Raw genomic sequence first — 27,828 nt, forward strand, 5'->3', positions numbered from 1 at the left:
TCCCATGTGCTTCTGTGTGAGCGTTCATTGAAGAACGTGGAGCGATGATCATTATAGCCAATCATAGTCATATCTGTTCAGTGCGTAAACACAATGGCCTCACACAATTAGTGATGTATCCACTCAACAGTGCTCAAATGTTAGTGGAAAATGGGTGTTTTTAAAATTTCAGTACCGAAGTTGGTACTTTTGACAACACTGCTTGCTATGTTTTAATATTCTGCCAATACAATTAGAAAAACCAGTGTTAAACTTTTTAATTGTTTTGCTTTAGTTGACATTTTATGTCTTTTACCTTTTTTTTTAAACTTTTAATGTTCCAGTCATTTTGACCCTAACTAACTAACCAATCAACCAACTAACTTTATCCATCTAGTTGATTAGTTTAGTACATTCACTTTACTTTCTCCTGTTCATCCTGTTCCTATACTAACATCTTTGTGCCTGTCTATCTAACTAACTAATCAACCAAGCAACTTTATCCATCTTGTTGATTAGTTTAGTTACCATAAATTTTCCTGTTCCTAACAAACCATCTTCTATCCGCCCATCTAGTTGGTTAGTTCAGCTTCCTTATTTTCTCATTTTCTTAACTAACCTTCCATATCGGTAAATATTTATCATAACTAATTAACCAACCAACTAACTTTATCCATCTAGTTGGTTAGTTTAGTATATTTAGCTTACTTTATCCCAATTATCCTGTTCCTAACTAACATCTCTGTGCCTGTCTATCTAACTAACTAATCAACCAAGTAACTTTATCCATCTAGTTGATTAGTTCAGTTACCATAACTTTTCCTGTTCCTAAAAAACCAACTATCTTCTATCTGCCCATCTAGTTGGTTAGTTCAGTTTCCTTATTTTCTAATTTTCTTAACTAACCTCCGTATGGGTAAACATTTATCCTAACTAATCAATCAACTAACTTTATCCATGTAGCAGTTTTGTTTAGTACATTGACCTATCTAGTTGGTTAGTTTAGTACATTCACCTTACTTTGTCCCATTTATCCTGTTACTTACTAACATCTTTGTGCCTATTCATCTAACTAACTAATTAACTTTATCCATCTGGGTGGTTAGTTTAGAGCATTTAATTTACTTTCTCCCATTTATCCTGTAACTAATATCTTTGTGCCTATCCATCTAACTAACCAATCAACCAAGTAACTTTATCCATCTAGTTGATTAGTTTAGTTACCATAAATATTCCTGTTCCTAACAAACCATCTATCTTCTATCTGTCCATCTAGTTGGTTAGTTCAGTTTCCGTATCTTCTCATTTTCATAACTAATTTATCCTAACTAACTAAGTAATCAATTAACTTTATTTATCTGGTTGGTTAATTAGTTCAATTACCCCCCCCTTTCAAATTATGCTGGTTAATGTTATTTACCTCACACAGGGTATAACAACAAAAATAAAAATGATAGTGTTTCTATTTTGGACTTTTTTGTTTTGTTTTGTTTTGTTACACCTTTTTGTTACAATCCTGACTGACATACAAAAAATGCTTATAAAAATGCTTATAAATTATTATAAAATATAAATATAAATATACAATTTCTTTTTTTTTGACTCTGAATGGTCATAAATCTCAGTGAACATTGCCAAAATGATCCACAAATGATGCTTTTTTTCTCTTAAAAACTTATTCACACAAAAACAATATAATATAACAATAAGGCCTATGATCAGTCAGTTCATATCAATGCACTTTATTCTGAACATAAAGGTATTATTAAAATGTGCATTATTTGTTTTGTAGAAAATTACATTTTGTTGAATAGGTCCAAAACAAAAAAAGCTTTCATAATTTAAAGTTATAAATTATTTATAAAAATAATTTATTTAGCAGTAAATAACATGTTGTAAATAGTTTTTAAATGTGGTTGAATTAAAATTGTATTATATTCATTAATTTTTTTTTTTTTTTGTCAAAGGCATGTATACATTGATTTTACTATCATCTTTAAATGATAATGAGATCTGTAAAAGTTATAGTGAAATCAGTTTTCAGTAGTAATTTCATTGGCAAGACAATTTAAACTACTATATAATTCTGTCCAAACCCTAAGCTGTATTTAATGCAAAACCTCATTTATTTACGTTTCATTTATGTTACCACTGTTATTGCTGTGACTTATCGTTGCTACCTCTTACTTCTGGTGATGCAATGTTTAAAATACGAAGCTACACCCAGTTGTTAGATTGCTCACTTTTGTTTGAATTGGCTGGTTGACATAACCTGTTGTTTACTAAATGTGATATTTCGGGAGTCTGAAACTGGAGATTTGCTATGTAAACTGAGCTGTTGTGACACATCAGGCTAGCTGATCCTCCAGCTTTTCTAGTTAGCTAGATGGTGTTTGGGTTTGCGGTTGGTGAATCATTCAGAGCCTCGGGATCATTACATGAAATCAATGTAGCGGTGGCTAAGTACACCTTTAACCACTTTAACCGCCTGCTGTTGTTTTCAGTCACATCTCTACTGCAATCTTATGAAAATGTCTGGCTAAGCACTTTTTGACTGCAAATACTCAGTTCTGTTATTTCAACAACCAGAATTGTTCGAATGTGTCTTGGCAACGAATGTCTATTTTTTTCTACTCTGTAGGTAGAGCTATATTTATTTCATGGCCATTTGACAATGATTATTGCGTCCATTGCTGTACCTTCTGTCTTTTTATACAGTAAGTCTTTATATCCACTGTGAGTCTCTAAAGGATTTTCTAACAGCCGAGTCATAACCAATCAATAAATGTGTGCAGATATATGCGCTCAGGGGCTTAATGACTTTCAGAGGAAATAATTAAGTTAATCAATTAAATCGTTGTCAAGCCATTGACAGAACACTTTTGAAGGCTAACGCTCGTGTTTCAGATTCGAGCACATTTTCATTCATTTCTAATGCCACTGCAGTACACTTACTACAGCGCTTTTATTTTTTTAAATACTAATTTCAAATTAAAAATAAAAACAATACATTAATAAATCACTAAATTAAATAAAATTGCCACATGCATTATTTTTAGCCATTAGTCGATCACAAAATTGACACAAAACAGCCTCATGTTGATACCGATGTGCATAAAGTATTATTATTATTAAACATAATTATTAATGATTAGTATTATACATATAATATTAATACATTTTATTTCTTCACTGTGGTAAAGTTCAGCTTTATAGAGAGAGAGATGGGAGAGAAATTAATTTTACCACCGTGAACTAAAGAATATTAAATAAAAATTGACTAAAAAATTTAAATATTGTAAAAAAATATATTTTAAATATTTCCAAAACAAAAAAATGTTGGAAAAGTAAAAATATGTACAGTATTTCACTATCTTTATTGAGGCATTGAATTGCATGAATTAATGTATTTTATTACAGTAATATCAAGACTATCAAATATTATCTTAACAATTATTTTTATTTTAATAACAAATAGGTTTAGTGTATGTGCTTGTATAGACATGAATTTAAAAGAAAAGGAAAAACAAAAATATCTATCTATCTATATTTCAGTATATATTATCATATTTATTTCTTATGATTATAATTAAGATTTTTTGTGTAACACAACTATATGAGAAAAAAATAATTGCTTGTAAATGTATGTACAGTATTTTGTTCTTAGTGGGTTAATGATTGTATTTTGTGGCCATAATGTCAACACTGAGTCTCTTGAAGTGATTATTTTTGTCTGTGTTTTAATAATAAATAGGTTGATAGTGTTTGTGTGTGTGAAGGGTGTTGCTGAGCAGTGAGCACTCTGAACCTCGAGGGGCCAGAGAGGGAGTCAGAGAGCGGTGTGGGAATAGTTCACACAAACACAGGTCTCGAAACACTTACATGAAGTTGCATCAGGTCTGGCATCAATTCCAGCAAAACAAACAGTGTTAATGAAATCCCACCTGCTTGTTATGAGAATGTCTATAGCCAGAGGGACTGCCATCATGTTTCAGGATGGGAATGTTACTTAACCACTTTAGACATGGTGCTTCATGTTCTGTTCTCTAATGTTCTGTTCTGCTCTGTTTGTTATGTTCTTCTTTTGTTCTTTTCTCTTTTTCTTCAAGTTTTGTTTTCCTCATTTCCTTTTTGCATTCTTATTTTTTTTGTTTTACTTATTTTTTTGTTCATTTTGTTTCATTTTGTTCAGTTTTCTTATCTTTTTTTTCCTCTCTGTTATGTGTTTGTTGACTTGACTTTTCATTACTCTCCTCCTCTTTACCTCTCATCTTTTTTTATAGCGGTTGATCTCATTTTTTCCATTTCCCTCCACAGGTTGTCGATGAGTCCAGAGGAGCACAGTGAGTTCTGGAGGAAGGTCCAGTTCACTGTTGATAAAGATGTTGTCAGAACTGACCGAAGCAACATGTTCTTTAGAGGAGAGAACAACCCCAATGTAGAAATCATGAGGTTAGATAAACATATTCACTGAATATATTCACCCATAGAAATATGTGCTTACATTTGAACACATTAATTTGACAAACATTTGTGCAAAATTAAAGTTGCCACATCATACTTAAAATGTCCTTATATTATATTATATTATATTATATTATATTATATTACATTACATTACATTACATTATATTATTTGACTTATTATTAAAAGTGTAATATAAAATTATTATTATTAAGTCAAATAATATAATATAATATAACATTTTATAATAACATTATATAATAATGACATTTTAAGCATGATGTAGCAGCTTCAGTTATTACTATAATAAAACAAATGATTATTATTTAAAGTAGAAAATAAAATAATAATTATTAATAAGATTTTGTTTTATTATATTAATAATTTTTTAATTATCATTATTATTTAGATAAGAATGAAAACTGAAGCTGCTATGTCATACTTAATGTCATTATATTATATTATATTATATTATTATTATTATTATTATTATTATTATTTCAAAATTAATGAAAATTGAAGCTGGTAAGTCATACTTAAAATGACATTTAAATTATATATTATATTATATTACATTATATTATATTATTTGACTTAATAATAATATTTTTATTTTATACTTTTAATAATAATAATGATAATAATTTGTTTTATTATATTAATATTTTATTATTATTCTTATTATTTAGAAAAGAATGAAAACTGAAGCTGCTATGCCATACTTAATATCATTATATTATATGATATTATATTATGTTCATATTTATTATTATTATTATTATTATTATATAAAAAGTCTGAAAATTTAAGCTGTCAAGTCATACTTAAAATGACATTAAATTATATATTGTATTATATATTATATTATTTGACTTTATTACTTATTTTGTACTTTAATAATAATAATAGTATGTTTTATTATATTAATATTTTATTATTATTATTATTTTAAAAGATTAAAATTTAAAATTCTTACTTAAAATAATTATATTACATATATTATTTGACTTATTTTATTTTATACTTTTAATAATAATCATTATAATAATAATAATAATTTGTTTTATTATATTTATATTTTATTCTTTTTCTAAGAATGAAAATTTAAGAGACCAAGTCATACATAAAATGTCTATTATATTATATTATATTACAGTAAATATGAATTTTAGTAGTAAGTTTAGTAGTAGGAGTAGTAATTAATAATTAATAATAATAATAATAATAATAATAATAATATATTTTACTGACATTAAATTAATGAATTATTCTTATATTTAAAAACATTAAATTTAAAAAATAAAGTTAAGTTACGATGTCATTTATATTATATTATATTATAATAAATATATTGTTATTAGAAATATTTTAATTGCAAGTAAGAATAATGTTTATTATTATTATTATTATCTACTGCAATTTCATTCATTATTAAGTATGAATTAAATGTTGAAATACCATTCGAGGCCACTGTGGCTATAGATAGGATGAGTATTTTCTCCTTAGGTTATGGCTGTTTCAGTATATTATGTAATAAATCTGCACCATCCAACTGATAATACATACCATTAATTCATTCTGCAAAAAAACAAAGTTACATTTTTCCATTTCTCTCCCAGACGTATCCTGTTGAACTACGCCGTGTTTAACTCAGACATGGGCTACTGTCAGGGCATGTCGGACCTGGTGGCTCCTCTACTGACCGAGATCCAGGATGAGAGCGACACGTTCTGGTGCTTTGTGGGTCTCATGGAGAACACCATCTTCATCAGCTCCCCTAGAGATGAGGATATGGAGAGGCAGCTGGTGAGGACATCTCATCTACAAGTGCCTAGTCAATAGATAATTCACACGTTCTGTCTTTTCATGTCGTAAATGTTGTTCTTGTTAATACTTTGCGTGTTATTTGCTATGTCCATGTGTGTGTCCAGATGTACCTGAGGGAGCTCCTGCGGCTGATGCTGCCTCGTTTCCACCAGCATCTGACCCGGTTGGGTGAGGACGGCCTTCAGCTGCTGTTTTGCCACCGCTGGGTTCTTTTGTGTTTCAAGCGCGAGTTTCCTGATGCCGAAGCCCTGCGCATGTGGGAGGCCTGCTGGGCACATTATCAGGTACAACAATTGTCAATTGTTTTTGTAGGTTAAAGGGCTAGTTCACCCTAAAATTAAAATTCTCTCATTAATTGCTCACCCTTATGTCGTTCCAAACCCGTAAGACCTTTGTTCATCTTTAGAACACAAATTAAGATATTTTTGATGAAATTCAAGAGCTTTCTGACCCATTGACAGCAATGCAACTGACACATTCAAGACCCAGAAAGGTAGTAAGAACATCAGTAAAATAGTCCATGTGACATCAGTGGTTAAACCATAATGTTATAAATGTCAAATTCATACCAAAATAAAAAATTTTTGAGAAAAAAAAATACTTTATTGAACTCATCCTAGACTGTTCGTCCGATTTTCACCAAAATTGGTTTAGATCGTGTTCATGCTGGCAAAATGTTATCAAAAGATTTCTGATAGACCAAACCGTTCTCGTAAAGTGCTAGTGTAAAGAGCTACTGCAAAACTGGCAATTGTGGTTAAAAACATAAGATCATTATTCCTTCCTTCAACCTGTTGATCCCCATTGAAGTCCACTATATGGAGAAAAATCCTGTAATGCTTTCCTCAAAAAACTTAAAGGAGAAGTCCACTTCCAGAACAAGAATTTACATATAATGTACTCACCCCCTTGTCATCCAAGATGTTCATGTCTTTCTTTCTTCAGTCGTAAAGAAATTATCTTTTTTGAGGAAAATATTTCAGGATTTTTCTCCAAATAATGGACTGATATGGTGCCCCGATTTTGAATTTCCGAAATGTTTCAATGCGGCTTCAAATGATCCCAAATGTGGTTGTAAACGATCCCAGCCGAGAAAGAAGGGTCTTATCTAGCGAAATGTTCTGTTATTTTCATTAAAAAAAATACAATTTAAATACTTTTCAATCTAAAACGCTCGTCTCATCTTGCTCTCCCTGAACTCTTAGGGTGTGTCGAAAAACTCCCATCTCATGTTCTCCCTCAACTTCAAAATCGCCCTATATCGCTGTTTTACCTTTTTTGTTCAGGGTGTTTGATCTTCTTTGCATGTTCACTTTGTAAAGACTGGGTCAGTACTTCTGCAGTGATGTAGGATGATTTTGAAATGATTTTTGAAGTTGAGGGAGAAAATACGGTCAGAGTTTTTCGACATACCCTAACTGCCTTGAGCCAGAATACACATGAATATGTCAAAAAACTCCAATCGTATTTTATCCTACATCGCTGCAGAAGTACCAACCTAGTCTTTGCAAAGTGAACATGTAAAGAAGATAGCGATTTATGAGATGGGAGTTTTTTGACATACCCTAACTGAGTTCAGGCAGAGCAAGACAAGATGAGCGTTTGAGATTAAAAAGTATTTAAATTGTATTACTTTTATGAAAATAACCAATCGTTCCGCTAGATAAGACCCTTCTTTATAACCGCATTTGGGATCGTTTGAAGCTGCATTTATGAAGCTCAGTTTTTGAAGTTCAATCTCAGGGAACTATATCAGTCCATTATATGGAGAAAAATGCAGAAATGTTTTCCTCAAAAAACATAATTTCTTTACAACTGAAAAGAGAAAGACATGAATATCCTGGATGACATGGGGGTGAGTACATTATGAGGAAATGTTTATTCTGGAAGTGAACTAATCCTTTAAAGGGTCATGAAACCCCCTGTTTTAGCACTGTTTAGTTCTCCCCACATTTTTAAAAAATGCTGCAGAAGTGGGCGTGGTGCGCTGTGGAGAGAGTCAACTTTGGGTTCAGATGGTTCACACAGTTTCATTTTGTGCAAAAAAAAGCATAAAAAAGCTCAAAATTAACCAGTTTTCTCAACAATTAAAAGTAATGGATATTAACATTGTCATCCATGATGTGCAACACAAACACCTTTGCTAAAATCTCAGAAAAAGTAGTCCGGGGTTTCATGAACCTTTAATGGGGATCTCTAACATGGTGTCAATTAGCCATGGTTTTATTAAAGTAAAACTGCAGTACTTTGGTTTACCATTTGTATAACCACAGATTTACTACAACTATGGTTAGTGTAGCAAAGGCATGGTTAATTTGTGGGTACCATGGTATAACTATATTAACTGTCTTTTTTTGGCATTTTGTAGTAAAACCATGATTGTTGTTCGTAAAGGTACTTATTTACAGACGTGTGATGAAGCAGGATTGGAACTGAAGTCTGCAGGAAGGTCTCCAGGAGCAGGGTTGGAGAACCCTGGTCTTTACGGAGTAATTAAAGACAGCTAATTAGCTCTGTTGTTTAGCTTGTCCCCTTAATTGCTTATGATGCAAAACATCATGCTTTATAACATTACCTTGGGGGAAATTATTTTTAAAAAGTTTCAGTGGAACACAAAAAATGAATTTTTGAAAAATATTCTAGCTACTGTTTTCTTAATATTTACTTACGTTCACACACAAGTTCATTAAAATGACCGAAGCATACAGAAGTACAGATGTTTTTGTAAAGCCTTCATAGGTTAAATGTTGTGCGGTTACGCGTTTAAAACAAATGGAAACTAACTGTGTATGACTACAGAAGTTTATTTCTCTTTTTGACTTCCTTTGTTTTTTACTTATTCACGGTTCTTGCTATAAAAATTCAACAAGACTTTGGGTGAAAGTTCAAACCGACGCATGATGTGGAAATCTCTGAAGCCATGGAAACCAAGACTATGTTGTTCCTTAAATGCACTTTCGCTGGATAAATGCTAATTCTTCCCCTTTAGATAAACGAATGGGTGTCTGTATCACTTTAAGGATCTGCTGAGAGTCTAATGAAGATGAGATGCTAATTATCAGGTTTCCGCAGAATCCATTTGCATACATTGGCATGGTAATAACGAGGTGATTTTGGGGAGCAAAGTGGTTTGTCTCGTCGTTGCCCCCTCATTTGCATATCATCATTTACTGCTTTTTGATTGGTCTATATGCACTTGGTCATCGCAACTGGTCTAGCTTATAGTGTTGTTTTGGTGCAGGGATGCAATTACATGTATTCTGTGTTTGAATGTGTATGTTTTCTGACAGACGGACTACTTCCACCTGTTCCTGTGTGTCGCCATCATCGTGCTGTACGGCGATGATGTCACAGAACAGCAGCTCGCTACAGATCAAATGCTGCTGCACTTTAGTAACCTCTCCATGCACATGAATGGAGAGCTGGTGCTGAGGAAGGTATGAACACACACACACACACACACACACACACACACGCACACGCACGCACGCTGACAGAGCTCCTCATGGTTATGTATGCTGTGTCTTTGTGTCATCCAGAAGTGATGCATCTCTCTAGCGCTGCATACAAAACATATTTTTCTTACAGCAACAAAAGTTAGTATGCCAAACATGCTATCATCTCTGGAGAAATATCTCGCAAAATCACAACTGTACCGTAGAGATTATGACAGAAGCAGTCGCACCCTGTTTTGGTCAACCTGACATTATAGCCATAATACTAGCAAACATTAGGTTGAGCAACTGATAATATGTTATGTAAAAAAATTCAGTGGAATTTTAGAAATACTGCTTTTAGGATTTCAGTGATTATTTAGTTCGTTCGTTCATTCGTTTTATTAATTTATTGATTGAATAAAAGGATGTCTAATAATAATATGATTTTAATGGGAACTGTCAATGAAGCTACAAAAAGAAAAGAAAATCTCTGAGAGCAACTTGGAAAAAATATCCTTTTGTGTTCCACAGAGGAAAGAAAGAATATGGCAATAATATTAGTAATGTAGAAAGTAATATAGTAATACTACATTACGACTGATTAGACATTTTTAGGTGAATTATTCTTTTTAACGAGATGCTTAAGTATTACTGAATAAGTCGCTTTAGTTATCTCTTAATATGTAGATTGAATATCTTTTTCAGTATTTATTAATTTATTCTGCACTGTTTTATATTTATTACTATAAAAGTATTTATTTATTTTCCACTATTTATTATTTATTTTTCTTTATTGTATTTTCATTTTTTATTTATTTTTATTTTTATTTGTTATTATTTGTTTTGTTTTGTTTATTTGTTTTTCACTATTTATTTTTCATTTTGATTTATTTAGTGTATTTACATTATTTAATTTTAATTTTATTTTTATTTAATGCAATTTATCTTTATTTATTCATTTATTTTGCACTATTTATGTATTTAGCAATTTGGTAATTTAATTTAACTCAAATTTTACTAAATACGTTACCTTAGTTTTCTTGATATGTAGATGGAATATTTATTCAGTATTTATTTTATTTTGCACTGTTTTATAATTCATTTATTTATTCATTTATTTATTTATATTTATTTTCCTCTATTTATGGTTTATTTTTATTTATTTATTGTATTTACATTATTTACATCTATTTTTAATTTATTGCAGTTTATCCTTATTTTTTATTATTTGTTTTTGTTTTATGTATTTATTAACTTTGCATTATGTATCTATTTAGCAATTTTATTTAATTTAACTAAATTATTAATAATTTACCTTAGTTATCTCTTGATATGTAGATTGAATATTTTTTTCAGTATTAATTTATGCAGTGTTTTATAATTAATAATTTTTGCATTATTTATTTATTTTCCACTATTTATTATTCATTTTTATTAACTGTATTGACATTATTTAATTTTGTTTATTTTAATTTATTGCAATTTATCCTTATTTTTATTTGTTTTTTTATTTATTTTGCACTATTTATCTGTTTAGCTATTTTGTTATTTACTTTCACTAAATAAAAGTTACCTTAGTTATCTCTTGATATGTAGATTGAATATTTATTTTTTCTTTATTTATTCTGCATTGTTTATTTATTTTCCACTGTTTATTTATTTAGATTTTATTTTTAATTTATTTTATTTCATTTATACCACTTTTATATTATTTGCTTTTTTTTGTTTTATTTATTTATTTTGTTTTATTTATTTATTTTGCACTATTTATCTATTTAGCAAATTTAAATTGCACTTTTTATTTATTTTGCACAAATTTATTTTGCATTAATTTATTTACATTTACATGTGTGCATTTGGCAGACACATAAAGTAAATTACATTGCATCAAGGTATACATGTTTTGTTAGATCACGCATTTCCTGGGAATCAAACTCGTGACCTTGGCATTGCCGTTCTCTGCTGTCTCAGTTACAGGAATGCTTTTGTTAAATAATGAAAGAGCTAAATATCAATTATAATATGTTAGCTTTGCCTAGTATTTTTTCTAATTTTAGTCCGTCTTTCTTCCCTTGTCTTTTTCTCTCATTGTCTCTACTCCTAGGCACGTAGCCTGCTCTATCAGTTCCGCCTTCTTCCCAGAATTCCCTGCAGCTTACACGACCTGTGTAAACTGTGCGGGCCCGGAATGTGGGATAGCCGTTACATCCCCACCATAGAATGTTCCGGAGAGCATCCCGACTCTCAGAGCTGCCCCTATGGAGGCACCGCCACCCCAGAGAGCCCACCCTTACCCAGCCCTAACCAGCCCAACGAGGGCAAGAGGGGCTCCAAGACACGAGACATTTTCACTTTCCGCAAGCACTCCTGACTCAAGCACGCCTCAGGAACGCCAATACCCACAAGGCTTAGCCTCTGAGCCACATTTCAGGTCTCCATTTTGTCTGGTATGAAACACTGCCTTGTGCATACAGGGTACCAATGCTAACAACCTCTTTTGGAGGTTGAGGAGCTTCATCAACAGTTTCATCAATAATTCACAAGTACAATTATCACAAACAATCAAGGGTTTCATCCATCTTTCATGAAGTCACATCTTGCGGACTGACATCTCAAATATTTTTGGTTAGTTTGGTTATTTTATATCTACAATGTATGCATGTGTTAATGTTTGTGTGGTTTGTTACCACAGTGGAAGGACGTTTGTGTTTATTCTGTTTAGTTTGGGTTTGATTGCATATTTTTGTTCATTTTTTTGTGCAATTTTCAACTATGAATCAAACAATCAGCCAATGAATGAAGTCTCTGATATCACAACATTGTTTTATGATCATCTATGCCTTTCATATCCTCACAATAAATGATGATAAATAGATGGGATAAGATCTTCCACTTATCATGAGTCGTTTTTTTCCCTTACGAAAATGAACCATGGTTTTACTACTAATAAAACAAACAAAAAACATTGTTACTATAGTTAAACCATGGAAAACATAAATGAACCACGGTTTTGCTACACTAACTATGGTTGAACAAATGGTAATCAATTTTTACTTTAATGGTATCAATTTTTACACTTTTACTATAATAAAACCATGGTTACTGTAGTGAAACCATGGTAAACAAATTAACCACGGTTTTGCTACACCAACTATAGTTTCACCATGGTATTTGTGGTAAAACCATGGTAAACATATATTAACCACGGTTTTGCTACACTAACTATAGTTTAACCATGGTATTTGTGGTAAAAACCATGGTTACTGTAGTGAAACCCTGGTAAAAATTAATTAACCATGGTTTTGCTACACCAACTATAGTTTCACCAAGGTGTTTGTGTTAAAACCATGGTAAACATAAATTAACCATGGTTTTGCTACACCAAGTATAGTTTCACCGTGGTATTTGTGGTAAAACTATAGTTATACAAATGGTAATCAATGCTCCAAAAACATGGTTACTACACTTTTACTATAATAAAACCTTGGTTACTGTAGTGAAACCATGGTAAACATACATTAACCACGGTTTTGCTACACTAACTATAGTTTCACCATGGTATTTGTGGTAAAACTATGGTTATACAAATAGTAATCAATGCTTCAAAAACATGGTTACTACACTTTTACTATAATAAAGCCATGGTTACTGTAGTGAAACCATGGTAAACATACATTAACCACGGTTTTTCTACACTAACTATAGTTTTACCATGGTATTTGTGGTAAAACTATGGTTATACAAATGGTAATCAATGCTTCAAAAACATGGTTACTACACTTTTACTATAATAATACCTTGGTTACTGTAGTGAAACCATGGTAAACATACATTAACCACGGTTTTGCTACACTAACTATAGTTTCACCAAGGTATTTGTGGTAAAAACCATGGTTACTGTAGTGAAACCCTGGTAAACATAAATTAACCACGGTTTTGCTACACTAACTATAGTTTAACCATGGTATTTGTGGTAAAAACCATGGTTACTGTAGTGAAACCATGGTAAACATAAATGAACCACGGTTTTGCTACACCATCTATAGTTTCACCATGGTATTTGTGGTAAAACCATGGTAAACATACATTAACCACGGTTTTGCTACACTAACTATAGTTTAACCATGGTATTTGTGGTAAAAACCATGGTACACATAAATTAACCAAGGTTTTGCTACACCAACTATAGTTTAATCATGGTATTTGTGGTAAAACTGTGGTTATAATGGTAGTCGATAAGCCAAAACCATGGTAAAGATAAATTAACCATGGTTTTGCTACACTATTGGCCTACCTGATTTACCTCAAAAGCGATTTGCATTTTTGTTGTGAAATATTGCGTTCGTGTTGATGCGGTAAACCCGCAGCTAAAGCAGAAGGTTTTAATCATCTTCTCCAGAGCAGAATGAGTTTAAATCCAAAAACCCAAGAGGGAGTTTGACTTTAATTAGTTTATCTGGCGATGGCGGTTGAATGGTTGAAAGAGAGTACGCGCTCCCAGAGATTAGACACCGTGCTTGAGTGCGCGTGCACGTAAAGGAGCCTGGCGTCTCTGCGATTCCCCAGAGCCTCTTTTAAAAAGCAGATATCGCAAATTGCTGTCAAAAGGTAACATTAGACTCTTCAAGACCAACGTTGCCTCTCAACATGCAGTCTCCGTCAATGACGGGCATTATGGGCTTTCGCTAGCCATTAGGCGAACGGGCTGCTGCTCTCTCGAGTCCCAGAGAGCACTGAAGCACGGCCGAGGGATCTAAAAAGGGTTACGGGATGATGACACGCTTGTGAAATAATTAGAGGATGTGCATGAGGGTGCTGAGCCACTTTCCATTTACGTTATCTGCCTGCTGCTTCATGGTGATGTTTTTATGCATCAAAGCTGTTGCTGATTTTGCGGTCGTTTTGGATTTACTGTTGCTAGTCTAACGTCAGAGAGAATATAACCTCTGCTCACTCATCTACTCTTTTAGCAACACCAAGTGACGCATGTAAAGGCTGTTTGTTTCTTTGAGACCAATTAAAGGGATAGTTCACCCAAAAATGAAAATTCTGTCGTTATTACTCACACCCATGTCGTTCCAAACCCGAAAGACATTTGTTCGTTTTCAAAATACAAATTAAGATGTTTTTGTTGATATCTAAGAGCTTTCTGACCCTGCATAGACAGCAATGAGTATTCTTGAAGCTTCATGAAATTAAGGTTGAACCACTGATGTCACATGGACTATTTTATTGATGTCCTTACAACCTTTCTGGGCCTTGAACGTGGTAGAAAGCTCTGAGATTTCATCAAAAATATCTTAACTTGTGTTCCGAAGATGAACGAAGGGCATGCAGCTTTGAAATTACATGAGGGTAATTAATGACCGAATTTTTGGGTGAACCATCCCTTCAAGCGCTTGATACATGCTAATAAAAAAGTGCTATTTTTGTATTTTTCCAGATTGAAATGCTCGTCAAGATTTACCTGGCTTGACCTTGCATTTACATGCCAAGTGCAAGTCAAATGCATATGTCTAGCATATTTTTGTTTTAAACAAAAAGCTATATTAAATTTAATGTTGATAAACACCAGACTGTGATTTGTTTCCCTCTACAAAATTGCATTTTTGGGGGGTGTTTACACAACGCAGTTTTCTACTATTAAAAAAACTTTTTATGTGTTTTGGCCATTCATCAATGTGACAGCGCAGCAGCATTTTAGAGGTCTGAAAACAAGCATTTTGCCGTGGTTTACAGTGAATTTATAACAGCTAAGGGGCGTTGTTAGGCACAACGTGAAGCTTTTGTAAAACAGTTATTCCATATACATAGTAAGGTTTCACAAAATAAAACAGAGCAAATAAAATGTAATCATCAGTTTTGTTCTGATCTCCGTGTAAACTATAAAATCGTGATTTTGTGAAAACAGTGATGTCATATGCATGCGAATTACGTGTTTGCACAGTGTTTCATCACGTGACAACTACTGGCCTGACATGCGTAATACAGCGTTTTAAGTTGTTTTCAGAGGAATTGGGATAGTTTTGATACTGTTTTCACCTGTACATGAAAACGCAAAGGAAAATGAAATATTCATTGTGTAAATGTACCCTTAGTAAAATAAATATGAACATTTAAATACATATAAAATATATTTGTGACCCTGGACCACAAAACCAGGCAATAAGGGTTAATTTTTTGAAACTGAGATTAATACATCACCTAAAAAAGCTGAATAAATAAGCTTTTCATTGATGTATAGTTTGTTAGGATAGGACAATACTTGTTTGAGATACATCTGTTTGATCTGTAATCTGATGGTGCAAACTATTGAGAAATCGCCTTTAAATAGTTTCAAAATAAGTTCTTAGCAATGCATATTACTAATAAAAAATTAAGATTTGAAATATTTACGGTAGTAAATGTACAAAATCTCTTCATGAAACATGATCTTTACTTAATATCCTAATGATTTTTGGCATAAAAGAAAAATCAATAATTTTGACCCATACAATGTATTGTTGGCTATTGCTACAAATTTACCCGTGCTACTTATGACTGGTTTTGTGGTCCAGGGTCACATTTGATTAGGTTGAAACCCAAAACTTACATTTAAAATGGTAATTATTTTCTCTCATATCAGCACCGTGCGCAATGAATCTTGGGATAGTCTGGGCCGTGAAGGATCCATCCTCTGTGTCTTTCTGGCCCGCAGAACAAAAGACACATTTCAAGGCCGCGTTTGAAGGAGAGTGCGAACTGGGACAACCTTCGTCGTGCCGCTGTGATGCATTTGGTCATTTGGTCAAAGGATGTAGCCAGCGCCCCTGTAACAGTTATGTATAGGTGTGGCCCATCATGCTTAATTGTGACCCCAGTGTTTAATTGTGAAAACCAGTCATAAGTAGCACAGATGTATTTGTAGCAACAGCCAACCAATACATTGTGTGGGTCAAAATCATTAACCATGCCAAAAATCATTAGGATATTAAATAAAGATCAAGTTCTATGAAGATATTTTGTAAATTTCCTACCGTAAATATATCAAAACTTAATTTATTATTAGTAATATGCATTGCTAAGATTTCAGATTTCCAAATGGTTGTATCTCAGCCAAATATTGTCCTATCCTAACAAACCATACATCAATGGAAAGCTTATTTATTCAGCTAATAAAATATATTCAGCTAACAAAATATAAATCTGACCCTTATGACTGGTTTTGTGGTCTAGGGTCACAATTTTGTTCTGAAATTACACATTTTCGTACCTATCACATTATACAAATGTATACAAAATCGTCACCTTATAAAGTAGTTATGTTTTAATGTGAGAACTGGTTGAATGACCTCTTTTCTCATTACCAGAACATTAACATTTTTACATTTTATTAACGGAAAATTATATGCAATTTAATAATATGGTTATGAATACATCTTAGTGTTTATTGTATTCATTTTATGCTGAATATAATTAAATGTGATGTCTTACAATAAAGAGAATCATGAGTGAGCATGAGAAATTGCAAAACAACAAAAACAATTAAAAGTAAAGCATTCAGATTCATTACAGTAATTTGTGAGGAAAATATGCTTAATTACTTCATAAAAATTATGTGATGTTGTTTGTTGTGGAAAATGATTTTCCTTAAAGCCATGTTCATGTTTGTTTGCTTCTTGTTGTTTGTCTTAACAGAAAGGAGATTAGATCATAGTCTGTGATCATGAAAGCAGATCAGAAGCACTGTTGCGGGTTGCTTTGCTGTTTTCTGTTCCAGGTAATTTTGCGAAACCAGCAAATTAGCTTGCATCATCTGTTTTTTCATTGACGTGCCAAAATGTCAGAACACAAAGGCTAATGGCAATCCGTCTCTCACCTGTCCTGTTTGGTAAAAGCATGAACGAACACACATTAAAGCGAACACTTACCCAACCCAGATGTTGTGAGCTAATATGTGCATTTAGCCAATGGACTGTTAAAATATACAGGTCGGAGGTTTGGGATAAGCTTTAATTTCCTTTGGCTTTCCATAATGGAAGTCCTTTTCCATTTCCTGAGAGCGAGCTATTTCTGGAAAGCTAAATCTGATAAATCAAAATGCAGGTAACAACATGAAGATATCATGAGCTATTTCACGTCCATCCTCGATCGTATTCCTAGAAGTATCAGGTTGCTTTTATTAAATGAAACCTGTGTACTCGCTTAGCATTACTCCTTTAATATTGCATTTGCCGTGGATTATCACAAAAAGCTTTTTTGAAAAAACGTCAGACTTTATGAAAGTGGATTTCAGTGTGTGTGGGTGTGTTTTCCACCCTGACCTACTTAAAATATTTGGTTTTCCTGCCGCAGGACTCCCTTAGACCTGTGGCTGTGTCTCCTCCCCGTCTTTAAGTGGCAGGGGTGGTTGCAGGCAAAGCCCCCTACAGTGAAACTGCACTGACTGCTGTGTTATTGCCCCTAATTATCAATTATCAGAACCAGACGGGCCCACCTGCAACAGACGGCTGTACTAATAAACCCTGGTCATTTGACCAGCCCTGAGGTGAATGACAGCAAGGCTGCATTTATTTGATGGAAAATATAGTAAAAATGTTAATATTATGAAATACTATATTTATATAAAGACTTATTTTCTATCTTAATATATTTAAAAATGTAATTAATTCCAGTGATACAAAATTTTCCTGATAATTTACTCACCCCATGTCTTTATTTTATTCAGTTGAAAATAAATTAAGGTTTTGAGGAAAACATCCCAAGTTTTCTTCTCCATATAGTGGACTTTAATGGGGATCAACGGTCCAAATTGCAGTTTCAATGCAGCTTCAAAGACTCTACACGATCCCAGCCGAGAAATAAGGGTCTTATGTAGCAAAACAAACAAAAAATAAAAAATGTATATAATTTTTAACCACAAATGCTCATCTTGCACTAGCTCTTCATTGCACGTTGGAAAGGTCATGCGTGGTTAGTTATTCGTCTGTGTACTTTGGTTCAAAAAGGTAGGGTAGGGCGAAAAACTCCATCTAATTTTCTTCTCCAACTTCAAAATCGTCCGACGTCGTTTTACCTTTCTTTTACCATCGTAGGTTGACTTTCTTTGCACGTTTGCTTTGTAAACAATGGGTGTGTACTTCCGTCTACGTCAGGCGTGACCTTTCCAATGTGATTACACAATGCGTGAAGTCAAGCTAGTGCAGGATGAGCATTTGTGGTAAAAATGTACAGACATTTTTATTTTTAGAAAATGATGATCGTTTTGCAAAATAAGGCCCTTATTCTTTGGCTGGGATTGTGTAGCGCCCTTGAAGCTGCATTGAAACTGCAATTTGGACCGTTGATCCCCATTAAAGTCCACTATATGGAGAAAAATCCTGGAATTTTTTCCTTAAAAACCTTCATTTCTTTTCGTCTGAAGAAGGAAAGACATGAACAGCTTGGATGACATGGGAGTGAGTACATAATCAGGAATGTTTTGTTCTGGAGGTGAACTAATCCTTTAAACAAATTTTAGCCTTCACTTCTGATCTTGAAAATTTGCATGTATTTTTTGAAACCAATTTAAAAGACCATTGGTCTGCGTGTTTAAATAGCCTGATTGAGTTAATTAATGCATAAGAGCAGTTCTACATAAATATTATTAGCAACATACAATCCCAGAATATTTGACACAGTAAATGTTTTAGTGTGCATTTGTGTTTGATGGAGCAAAATATCAATTTCACAGCCAGGAGTGGAACTGCATGAAACTAAATATATTTAATTTATCAGAATGTTCAGAAAGCTGGACTGGACTGACAAGTTCATATTGTTAGTAAGTATGATGTAATTTAAAAGACATCATGATCAATTGATGAGCACAGTGAGAATCACTCTTATGGTGTGTTGTCTGCCATGTGAAACATAAATGCATGATCGATGTCATTTGCATGTGCAGGCTTTTGTTTGTACACTTCAATCTTTTAATTAAGAAAATTCATTAGAATTTTCATTTTGAAAATTAAATATGATAGAATTGACTGTCACTTGACTTTATACTGTAAGTTTATACCGTAAGTACACTGTAAAAAATAGAGTCCGCTTAAAATAATTTGTTACCCTGCTGCCTTAAATTTTTAAGTTGAGTCAACTAAAATAAGTTTAGTCAACTTGAAATGTTAAGTTGTACTAAACAACTTAGATATGTGTTTGTTAAACTTAACAGATGTGTAAGTAACCCAGCTGCCTTAAAATAATTTTAAGTTGATTCAACTCAAATATCTAAGTTGTCACTTAGTATGACTAAACATTTCAAGTTGAATAAACTTTTTTTAAGTTGACTGAACTTAAAATTTTAAGGCAGCCAGGTTACAAATTATTTTAAGTTGACTCAACAAATTGTTTTTTACAGTGTACATGTTTTAAGGGACATCAGTTTAAATAACTTCCTGAGTGGTTTATTTTACAGAAGTTGTACAATAAAAGTAAAAAAAAAAAAAAATGACGTCAGCAAATTAGAAACCATCTGTCTTACCTTATATGTAGCACAATATTTTATTTTGTTTAGATGACTTCCTTTTATTGTATTTTACTATGATTTCCATGGAATCATGTACTTATTTTTTTTTTTTGTTTTTAGGGTGACTTTATAACTCTGTCAAGGATCTACAGATGAAAATTGGCCTTTTTTGGCTAATTCTTCCACATCTACAGGCATGTTTATTTATGTGCATTGCCCCTGTAAACAAATAAACTCAACTAAATGATCTGTTTACAGTGTGAATGCGTTAGCAAAAACTAAAATGAATTTTATTAATTGTATTAATTTATAAAATTGTACTTTTGAACACAGCCCAATGTTATTTTAATGTCAATGAGATACTATGAAGTTACTATATGTGACCCTGAACCACAGAACCAGTCAGAAGGGGCAATTTTTTGAAATTGAGATTCATACATAATCTGAAAGCTGAATAAATAAGTTTTCCATTGATGTATGGTTTGTTAAAATAGGATCATATTTGATACAACTATCTGAAAATCTGGAATCTGAGGGTGCAAAAATCTCAAAATACTGAGAAAATCACCTTTAAAGTTGTTCAGATGAAGTTCTTAGTGAAGCATATTATGAATCAAAATTGAAGTTTTCATGTATTTACAGTAGGAAATTTACAACATTTCTTCATGGAAAATGATCTTGACTTAATATACTAATGATTTTTGGCATAAAAGAAAAATCAATAATTTTGACCCATACAATGTATTGTTGGCTATTACTACAACCCGTGCTACTTGAGACTGGTTTTGTGGTTATTTTATTATTAAAAGAATAAAATACATAACTTAAGTTTATTGTACTATATGCATTTTTTTTATTTCAGTTTTATTTTTAGTAATTTTATTACATTAAGTTAAACTAAATTTAAATGAGAAATGTTTCCAAGGGATAAAATAAGTTTAAGTTAATACTTCATTACAGTAATGTTTGTATTTCATGTTACAAAAATGTTTTTAATGGTTGTAATTTAAATGAACTGTAGTAACCCTGACACAGCCCTAAGAAATGGCTTAAATAGTTTAAAAATTGACAAAGTTTTGAAGGGATTATTATTGATTTATTTGAATAGCAAAGAATTTGTTTTATGAAACATTTAATGCGACTATCAAGGTCAAACTTGCTATGTCTTAAAGCAGAGGATAAAAGTCATTGATTTGATGAGCTGCGCTCTGTTGTTCACATTAGAGGATTAGAAAAGAATACATTTAATTATTCAACAGTACAGGCCTTGAAATAAATCCTGAGCATTCATGAATTTCAATAAACACGATTTAAGCTCAACAGCAGAGAGACGTATCAAATCTTTATGAGATTTAAGCTGGAGAATGTTCCCAGCGGTCCTGGTGTGTTTCCAGCTGGTTATTTCCTTGGTGACGGTTTCCAGGGAGCCACTTTTAACTCCCAGATCAACACAAGTAAGATAAACAAGAGCACTTGAGTGGTTAAAGTGCCCTGTAAATACCGAGACACACCCATAGATATAATAGTTGTTATGATTGTGCAGCAATATTTCCTGAATTTCTCCACTGGGATCAATTGTCAAAGAAATATTATAAAATTATAATACATTTCACTATATAATCTCAGTGTTCCAGTTGAATGTTATTAACTGTTCTTCTGACATTTCATCTTCACCTTTCTGCTCTTTCTGAACCAAAATAAAGGTGCTTCACGATGCCATAGATAAACTTTTTTTGGTCTAAATGGTTCCATAAAGAACCTTTATCTTCATCTGAAGAACCTTTCTGTTTCACAAAAGAATCTTTGTGGTGAAAGAAGGTTCTTCAGATTATAAAAGGTAAGAAAGAGATGGTTCTTTAAAGAACCTTTGACTGGATGGATCTTTGTGGAACCAAAAATGGTTCTTCTATGACATCACTGTAATCTTTTAAAGCACCTTTATTTTTAAAAGTGTATGGTAGCAATTATAGCTGAAATTCATCCATCTGCTTTGCACAAGTACATTTGTATAATTTATTCATTTTGTTTTGTCAGGTTGGACTGGGAACATCTGTGTGCTGTGATCTATATGTGTTTTAGGTCTTTCACAAGTCTATGCTACAGGCTATCGCCACTCGGAAAAAAAAGAGGTTGGAGAAAAAGAGGTTTTCTCTGTTTCTCACTTAGTGTAATTATGAATCATACGCGCAGATGTTATCAAGGATTATTCACTGAACCCTTGCACAGATCTCTGCAGGACACCCACCCACACAAGGGATAGAAGGAACCATGTTGATTTATTTATTTAATTTTTTTTTGCTTTTGTAATCTGCCTGGCTCGGGGCTGAGAAAAGACTTCAGAAAGCAGCTTTTTAAAATCCAGCCTAATGACTTTAAACTGTTATTAAGGTTTACTTAAATGATCTTCTTATGCGGGATCATTTTGGTGTAAAAAAACCAGAAGGTTGTTATACATGTGCCAATACTGTGGTAATACAATCCATGACTTCATTGAAACTCTGAATGGGTAATTCTCAGGAATCTGTGTGATTTGTCTAAGGAAAATATTATTTCAATAATTTCATGTGAAATGGTTACTGCTGATTTTGTCCCTCAAAGTACATTGCCATTAGGTATTTTTTCTTAACACTGAGGCACTATTTGTGACCCAGTACCACAAAACCAGTCATAAGGGTCATTTTTTCCCTAAATAAATAAGTTTTTCATTGATGTACGGTTGTTAGGTAGGACAATATTTGGCTGAGACAGCTATTTGAAAATCTGTAATCTGAGGGTGCAAAAAAATAAAAAAATTGGGAAAATCACCTTTAAAGTTGTCCAAATGAAGTTCTTAGCAATGCATATTACTAATCAAAAAAAAAGTTTTGATATATTTATGGTAGGATATTTACAAAATATCTCTATGGAACATAATCTTTACATAATATCCTAATGATTTTTGGCATAAAATAAAAATTGATTATTTTGACCCATACAATGTATTGTTGGCTATTGCTACAAATATACCCGTGCTACTCAAGACTGGTTTTGTGGTCCAAGGTCACATATTATTTTAACCAAATCAACATAGTTTAGGAATTATGCTCAGTGTGCCTTGTAATAAATCACACTCTTATAAGTGAAGCAAATATTAATAACCAAGGACATTTCTCTTTTGGAATATTTTATGCCAAGGCTGTTTTATTCTGAATGCTTTGAGTTTCTAATACAGGTTTAGACAATGAAATTCAAAGAAAACTTTTTATGCGTCAAAATTTGTTATGATGTCACTATATGTAAAAGTCACTATGAATTTAAACATGATGTCACTCACAGAACAGAAAGTAGGCTACACTAACACATTTTCTATTTTTTTATTTTTACATACGTTATATATAGCCTATGGTAATATGAGTTGTTTCATTCATATACCTACTGTTTATACACATACAGCATTGACGTGATTCTGTGAGTCATAATCCTTTGTACTCATGTACGGGGGTTTCCACCGTAATTAGAGCCTCTCACAGGGAATCCTTTCTGTCGGAAAAATACCTCCACTCAGAGTCACCCTGTCCCTCTCTCTTTCGGGAACGACTCTGAAATCCCTCTATGACACAGGATCCTACTCGCTCGTGAATGTAACGCAGAGCAAGGTCGTGAAAACACCTTGAGAGGGACGCGAGCGTGACTGTAGGTGTTTGTGGGGGCTGATAGCTACAGTGGGAATCTGAGGTAAAGTGAGTCATTTGAAACACTGGATGAGCTGGCGTTCATTGACGCGTGGATGTGGTGCACCTGAGGGTTAACTTCAACAGTATTTTAAAAATCAAAAAAGTTTTATCCAGTACTGAGGAATAACTAACTAAAGTGGTCTACAGATTATACTTAAAACACTGTGTGCTTATAAAGTACTATTTTCAGCAAACACAGTGGATAAAAACAACGTAATGGATGTAATGTTAGAACATTCGAATCATTTTAGAGAATCAGTTCGTTCCAAACGGTTCTCGTTCTATGTTATGAAGTGCTGGAAAGTCCAAATTATTTTAGTGAATCTGAATATTCTAGTCTAGTCCTATATTGCCTGGTCTCTCCCACACTATTGTAGCGTCAGGTGATTCATTATAGGGAACTGGTTCGTCCTAAACGGTCTGTTACTTTCGCTGGAAAGTCTGAGTCATTCTAGTGAATCGGCTCGTCCTGTAGAGGTTTATTAGTCATCAATGGAAAGCCTGAAAGTTTGGATCATTCCAGTAAATCGGTACGTCCTAAACGATTCTTTCTCTTTCATATAGCGTTGGAAAGTCAGAGTCACTCTAGTGAATGGATTCGCTATGAACGATCTAGTAAATCGGTTCGTCCAAAACGGTTTTGTCTCTTGCATAACAAATCTGATTTATTCTAGTTAATCGTTTACTCCTCTCGCTCTCATAAGCGATGTAAATTCCAAGACATGCGTTCAGACGGTTCTTGTAAATAAACAGATTTAAGAAAGATTTGCTGACATCCCTGGTGAAAAAAACAGCATATGCTGGTGTATGCTGGTCCTTAGCTGGTTTAAGCTGGTCCTTTGCTGGTTTTTGCTGGTCAAGGACCAGCTTAAACCAGCATCAAAACCTACCTAACCAGCATATGCTGTTTTTTTCACCAGGGATCCCTACATTGTAGATCTTTTTATTTTTTTTACTTTATAATATTTACTTCATCACAATGTATTTGACTCAGTTATTCATTCTAACAGTATTTAGAGTAAATTTATCCGTTTACAACACAAGAAGTTTTCTCTGTAAAAGCTATCCAGAGTGGGTGTGGCCATTGGTAATTTTAATGGGTCTGGCTTCCAGTCTCATCTGCGTCCAGCTATTTTTAGCTGTACAAAATAGCTGGTTTTGTTGCTTGATGTAGCAAATTGGTGTGTCTTACCAAATAATTCTAATGTATTATCTCAGGGGTGGCGAACTCCGGTCCTGGAGAGCCACAGCCCTGCAGAGTTCAGCTCCAACTCTAATTAAAACTCACCTGCCTGTTGCTTTCTAGTAACCCTTTAGACCTTAATTAGCTTGTTCAGGTGCGTTTGATCAGGGTTGAAGCAAAACTATGCAGGGCTGCGGCTCTGTATTATCTTAATTATGAACACACTGCACGTTGTTATTCTTTTTGTTATTTCTTTATAGAGGCTAATAAACCGGAAGTCTCACCCATAGGATTACTTCTGCATTAAAAAATGCAGTAGTTTCCCCCAATACTGTGTTTATCAGTTGAATTCTAACAAATTTACTACATATTTTCACATATGTGGTATTTTATTACTTAATGCACTAACAATCAGACATTTTAAGGTTCCGAATACATTTTCAGGTCACTGTAATTAAAGGTCACACGTTGTTACTAATACTACAGTTTCCTTAATGGGCATTAAAATATCTAGGATGTGTTTAGGATGAAGGATGGCATGGGACACCACCCCTAATCAGACAAATAAGTCTGCTGACTGACCGATTTGGGATGGAGTTCAGAGTTGTTGGATGAGCTCTTCAGAGGAGAATGTGATGATCTTGGCAGAGCATAAATGTTTTGGTTGTTCCAGTTTCTGATTCGGCTTATTCAAAACACTGTAAAATTTGCACAGATTTGTCTCTAAGCCTTCCACGGCTGATTATTGTTCATCCAGTGAAAATCATTGTTCACATGGTCCCTCCAGGGAGCCAAAGTCTGCAATGAGACTCTACGAAAACCTGCTGTCCTTTCCATGACGCAGCAAAGTGAATAATACATGCAAAAGAATGAGTTTACCACAGTTCATGCCTTTTATTGTAATCTGTTTCATTTCCTTCAGCAATGGAGTATTTAGAGGATTAGTGTGTTTTACACACTTTGGGCGTGAAACTGATTCTGCATATGCCATAAACGGGTGTGCTCATTTCAACAGTGGATTAGAAACTGTCCTGTAAAAGAGGAAGTGTTTTCTGTAACACTACTTTAGTTTAGCCCGTTTGAAATGGTCTTATCTAAGTGCAAAATTGCAACACAAGAAACTGTAATTTCTCATCATTTCAGTATTGCATATTTTCAGTGTTCCAGTAGCTACAAAATTTTGAGTTGCAATGCATGATAGCATGAATGCATGAAGCTTGAATTTTTAATTGCAACTCTGTAACTTGGACAACAGTACGTGGGATACTGTTGGTCAAAATGTGTATTATGTGGATTCAGAATTGTTTATTCTTCATCTGTGTGACTCGATAAGCCCCATATGTTGGATAAAAAAATGTAATTGTAAGATTTGACGATTGACACTCACTTCATGTTGAGAAAACAGTTTTGGAAGAACAGATTGTCCAAAGCCTAGAGAACGATTTGTGGTTTCTGAAATGAAGCTGGGAAAAGCAATTGTTGCCACATAACAAACAGCTGAGCACACACGGCCGCCCTCCCCAGCACTTGTTCCGTTGTTTTTCAGTTCTGCCGTCTCCAGAGACCTTCCTCAGTGTGATTAGTCTGCTTCATTTTCAACATTTAATAAGTAGACCATGTTATGCAGGTATTTCAGTTGAAGTATTTTGATTATGTTAAAGGATTTTCATTTTCTCTCTCTCTCTCTCTTGCAAAAAACTATAAATTATATATTATATATGACTAGAAAAATACATTAGAAGAATATTTTATCACATTTGTTCAAACAATGGCATCTTAAAGAATTAGTTCACTTCCAGAATAAAAATTTCCTGATAATTTACTCACCCCATGTCATCCATGTCTTTCTTTCCTCACTCCAAAAAGAAATAAGGTTTTTGAAGAAAACTTTCCAGGATTTTTCTCCATATAGTGGACTTTAATGGGGATCAATGGTTGAAGATCCAAATTGCAGTTTCAATGGAGCCTCAAAAGGTTCTACACAATCCCAGACGAGGAATAAGGGTCATATCTAGCGAAACAACAGGTCATTTTCAAAAAAATATTTTATACTTTTTTTTTTTTAGATAAGACGCTTATTCCTCGACTATAGAGTCCTTTGAAGCTTCAATTTGGATCCCCACTAAAGTCCACTATATGGAGAAAAATCCTGGAATGTTTCCCTCAAAAGCCTTAATTTCTTCCCGACTGAAGAAAAAAGGCATGAACATCTTGGTGTTCTTGATGACATAGGTGTGAGTAAATTATCAGGAACTTTTTTATCTTGGAATAAAGTAATCCTTTAAAAACCCCTACTTTTGGAAAGAACCTATACAACTACAGTAAAATATTTTTTTTGTTTTTCAACTCCTCTGAGAAAGTGCATTTGTGGAAAATAACATATAGTAGTATATAAATATAATAGTATTTTTGGAAATGGTTTTGGAATCTCAAATTATTCTATATGTTTCAGACATTGCCTTTTCATGCCATATAGGTGCTTGTGTTCATCCATTCATTCATGGTTTCCCCTGCCTCATTCTCTTTCCTCTTTCATCCCTACGTCTAGCCTTCAGAGCACGTGCCAGCGTTGCCACTGGCAACCACAACTAAACAGATGCGGCGAGTGGGACGACAACACCTGGAACTCATTTCTGATCATCAAAGGAGGATGCAAAGTGACGCTGCTATCCCATCATGGTGAGCCGTGACTTCCGCCAACTATCATTACAGGACTGCCAGTGACCAAAAGTTCTCATATT

The 27,828-nt window shown here is 33.3% G+C and overlaps 1 protein-coding gene across 1 annotated transcript in view; it reads left to right on the top strand.

Annotated features, from left to right (window-relative positions):
• tbc1d16 (TBC1 domain family, member 16) overlaps positions 1-12,593 on the top strand; it is a 36,096-nt gene extending 23,503 nt beyond the window's left edge. The window contains exons 8-12 of the mRNA XM_051106460.1: positions 4,297-4,431; positions 6,064-6,250; positions 6,376-6,555; positions 9,562-9,708; positions 11,813-12,593. Of these exons, the coding sequence (XP_050962417.1) occupies positions 4,297-4,431; positions 6,064-6,250; positions 6,376-6,555; positions 9,562-9,708; positions 11,813-12,079 (916 nt within the window). The 3' untranslated portion in view covers positions 12,080-12,593. The remainder of the gene's footprint in view (positions 1-4,296; positions 4,432-6,063; positions 6,251-6,375; positions 6,556-9,561; positions 9,709-11,812) is intronic.
• Positions 12,594-27,828: the final 15,235 nt, after the last annotated feature.

Source organism: Labeo rohita, chromosome 3, assembly GCF_022985175.1.
Source record: "Labeo rohita strain BAU-BD-2019 chromosome 3, IGBB_LRoh.1.0, whole genome shotgun sequence".
Lineage (NCBI taxonomy): Eukaryota > Metazoa > Chordata > Actinopteri > Cypriniformes > Cyprinidae > Labeo > Labeo rohita.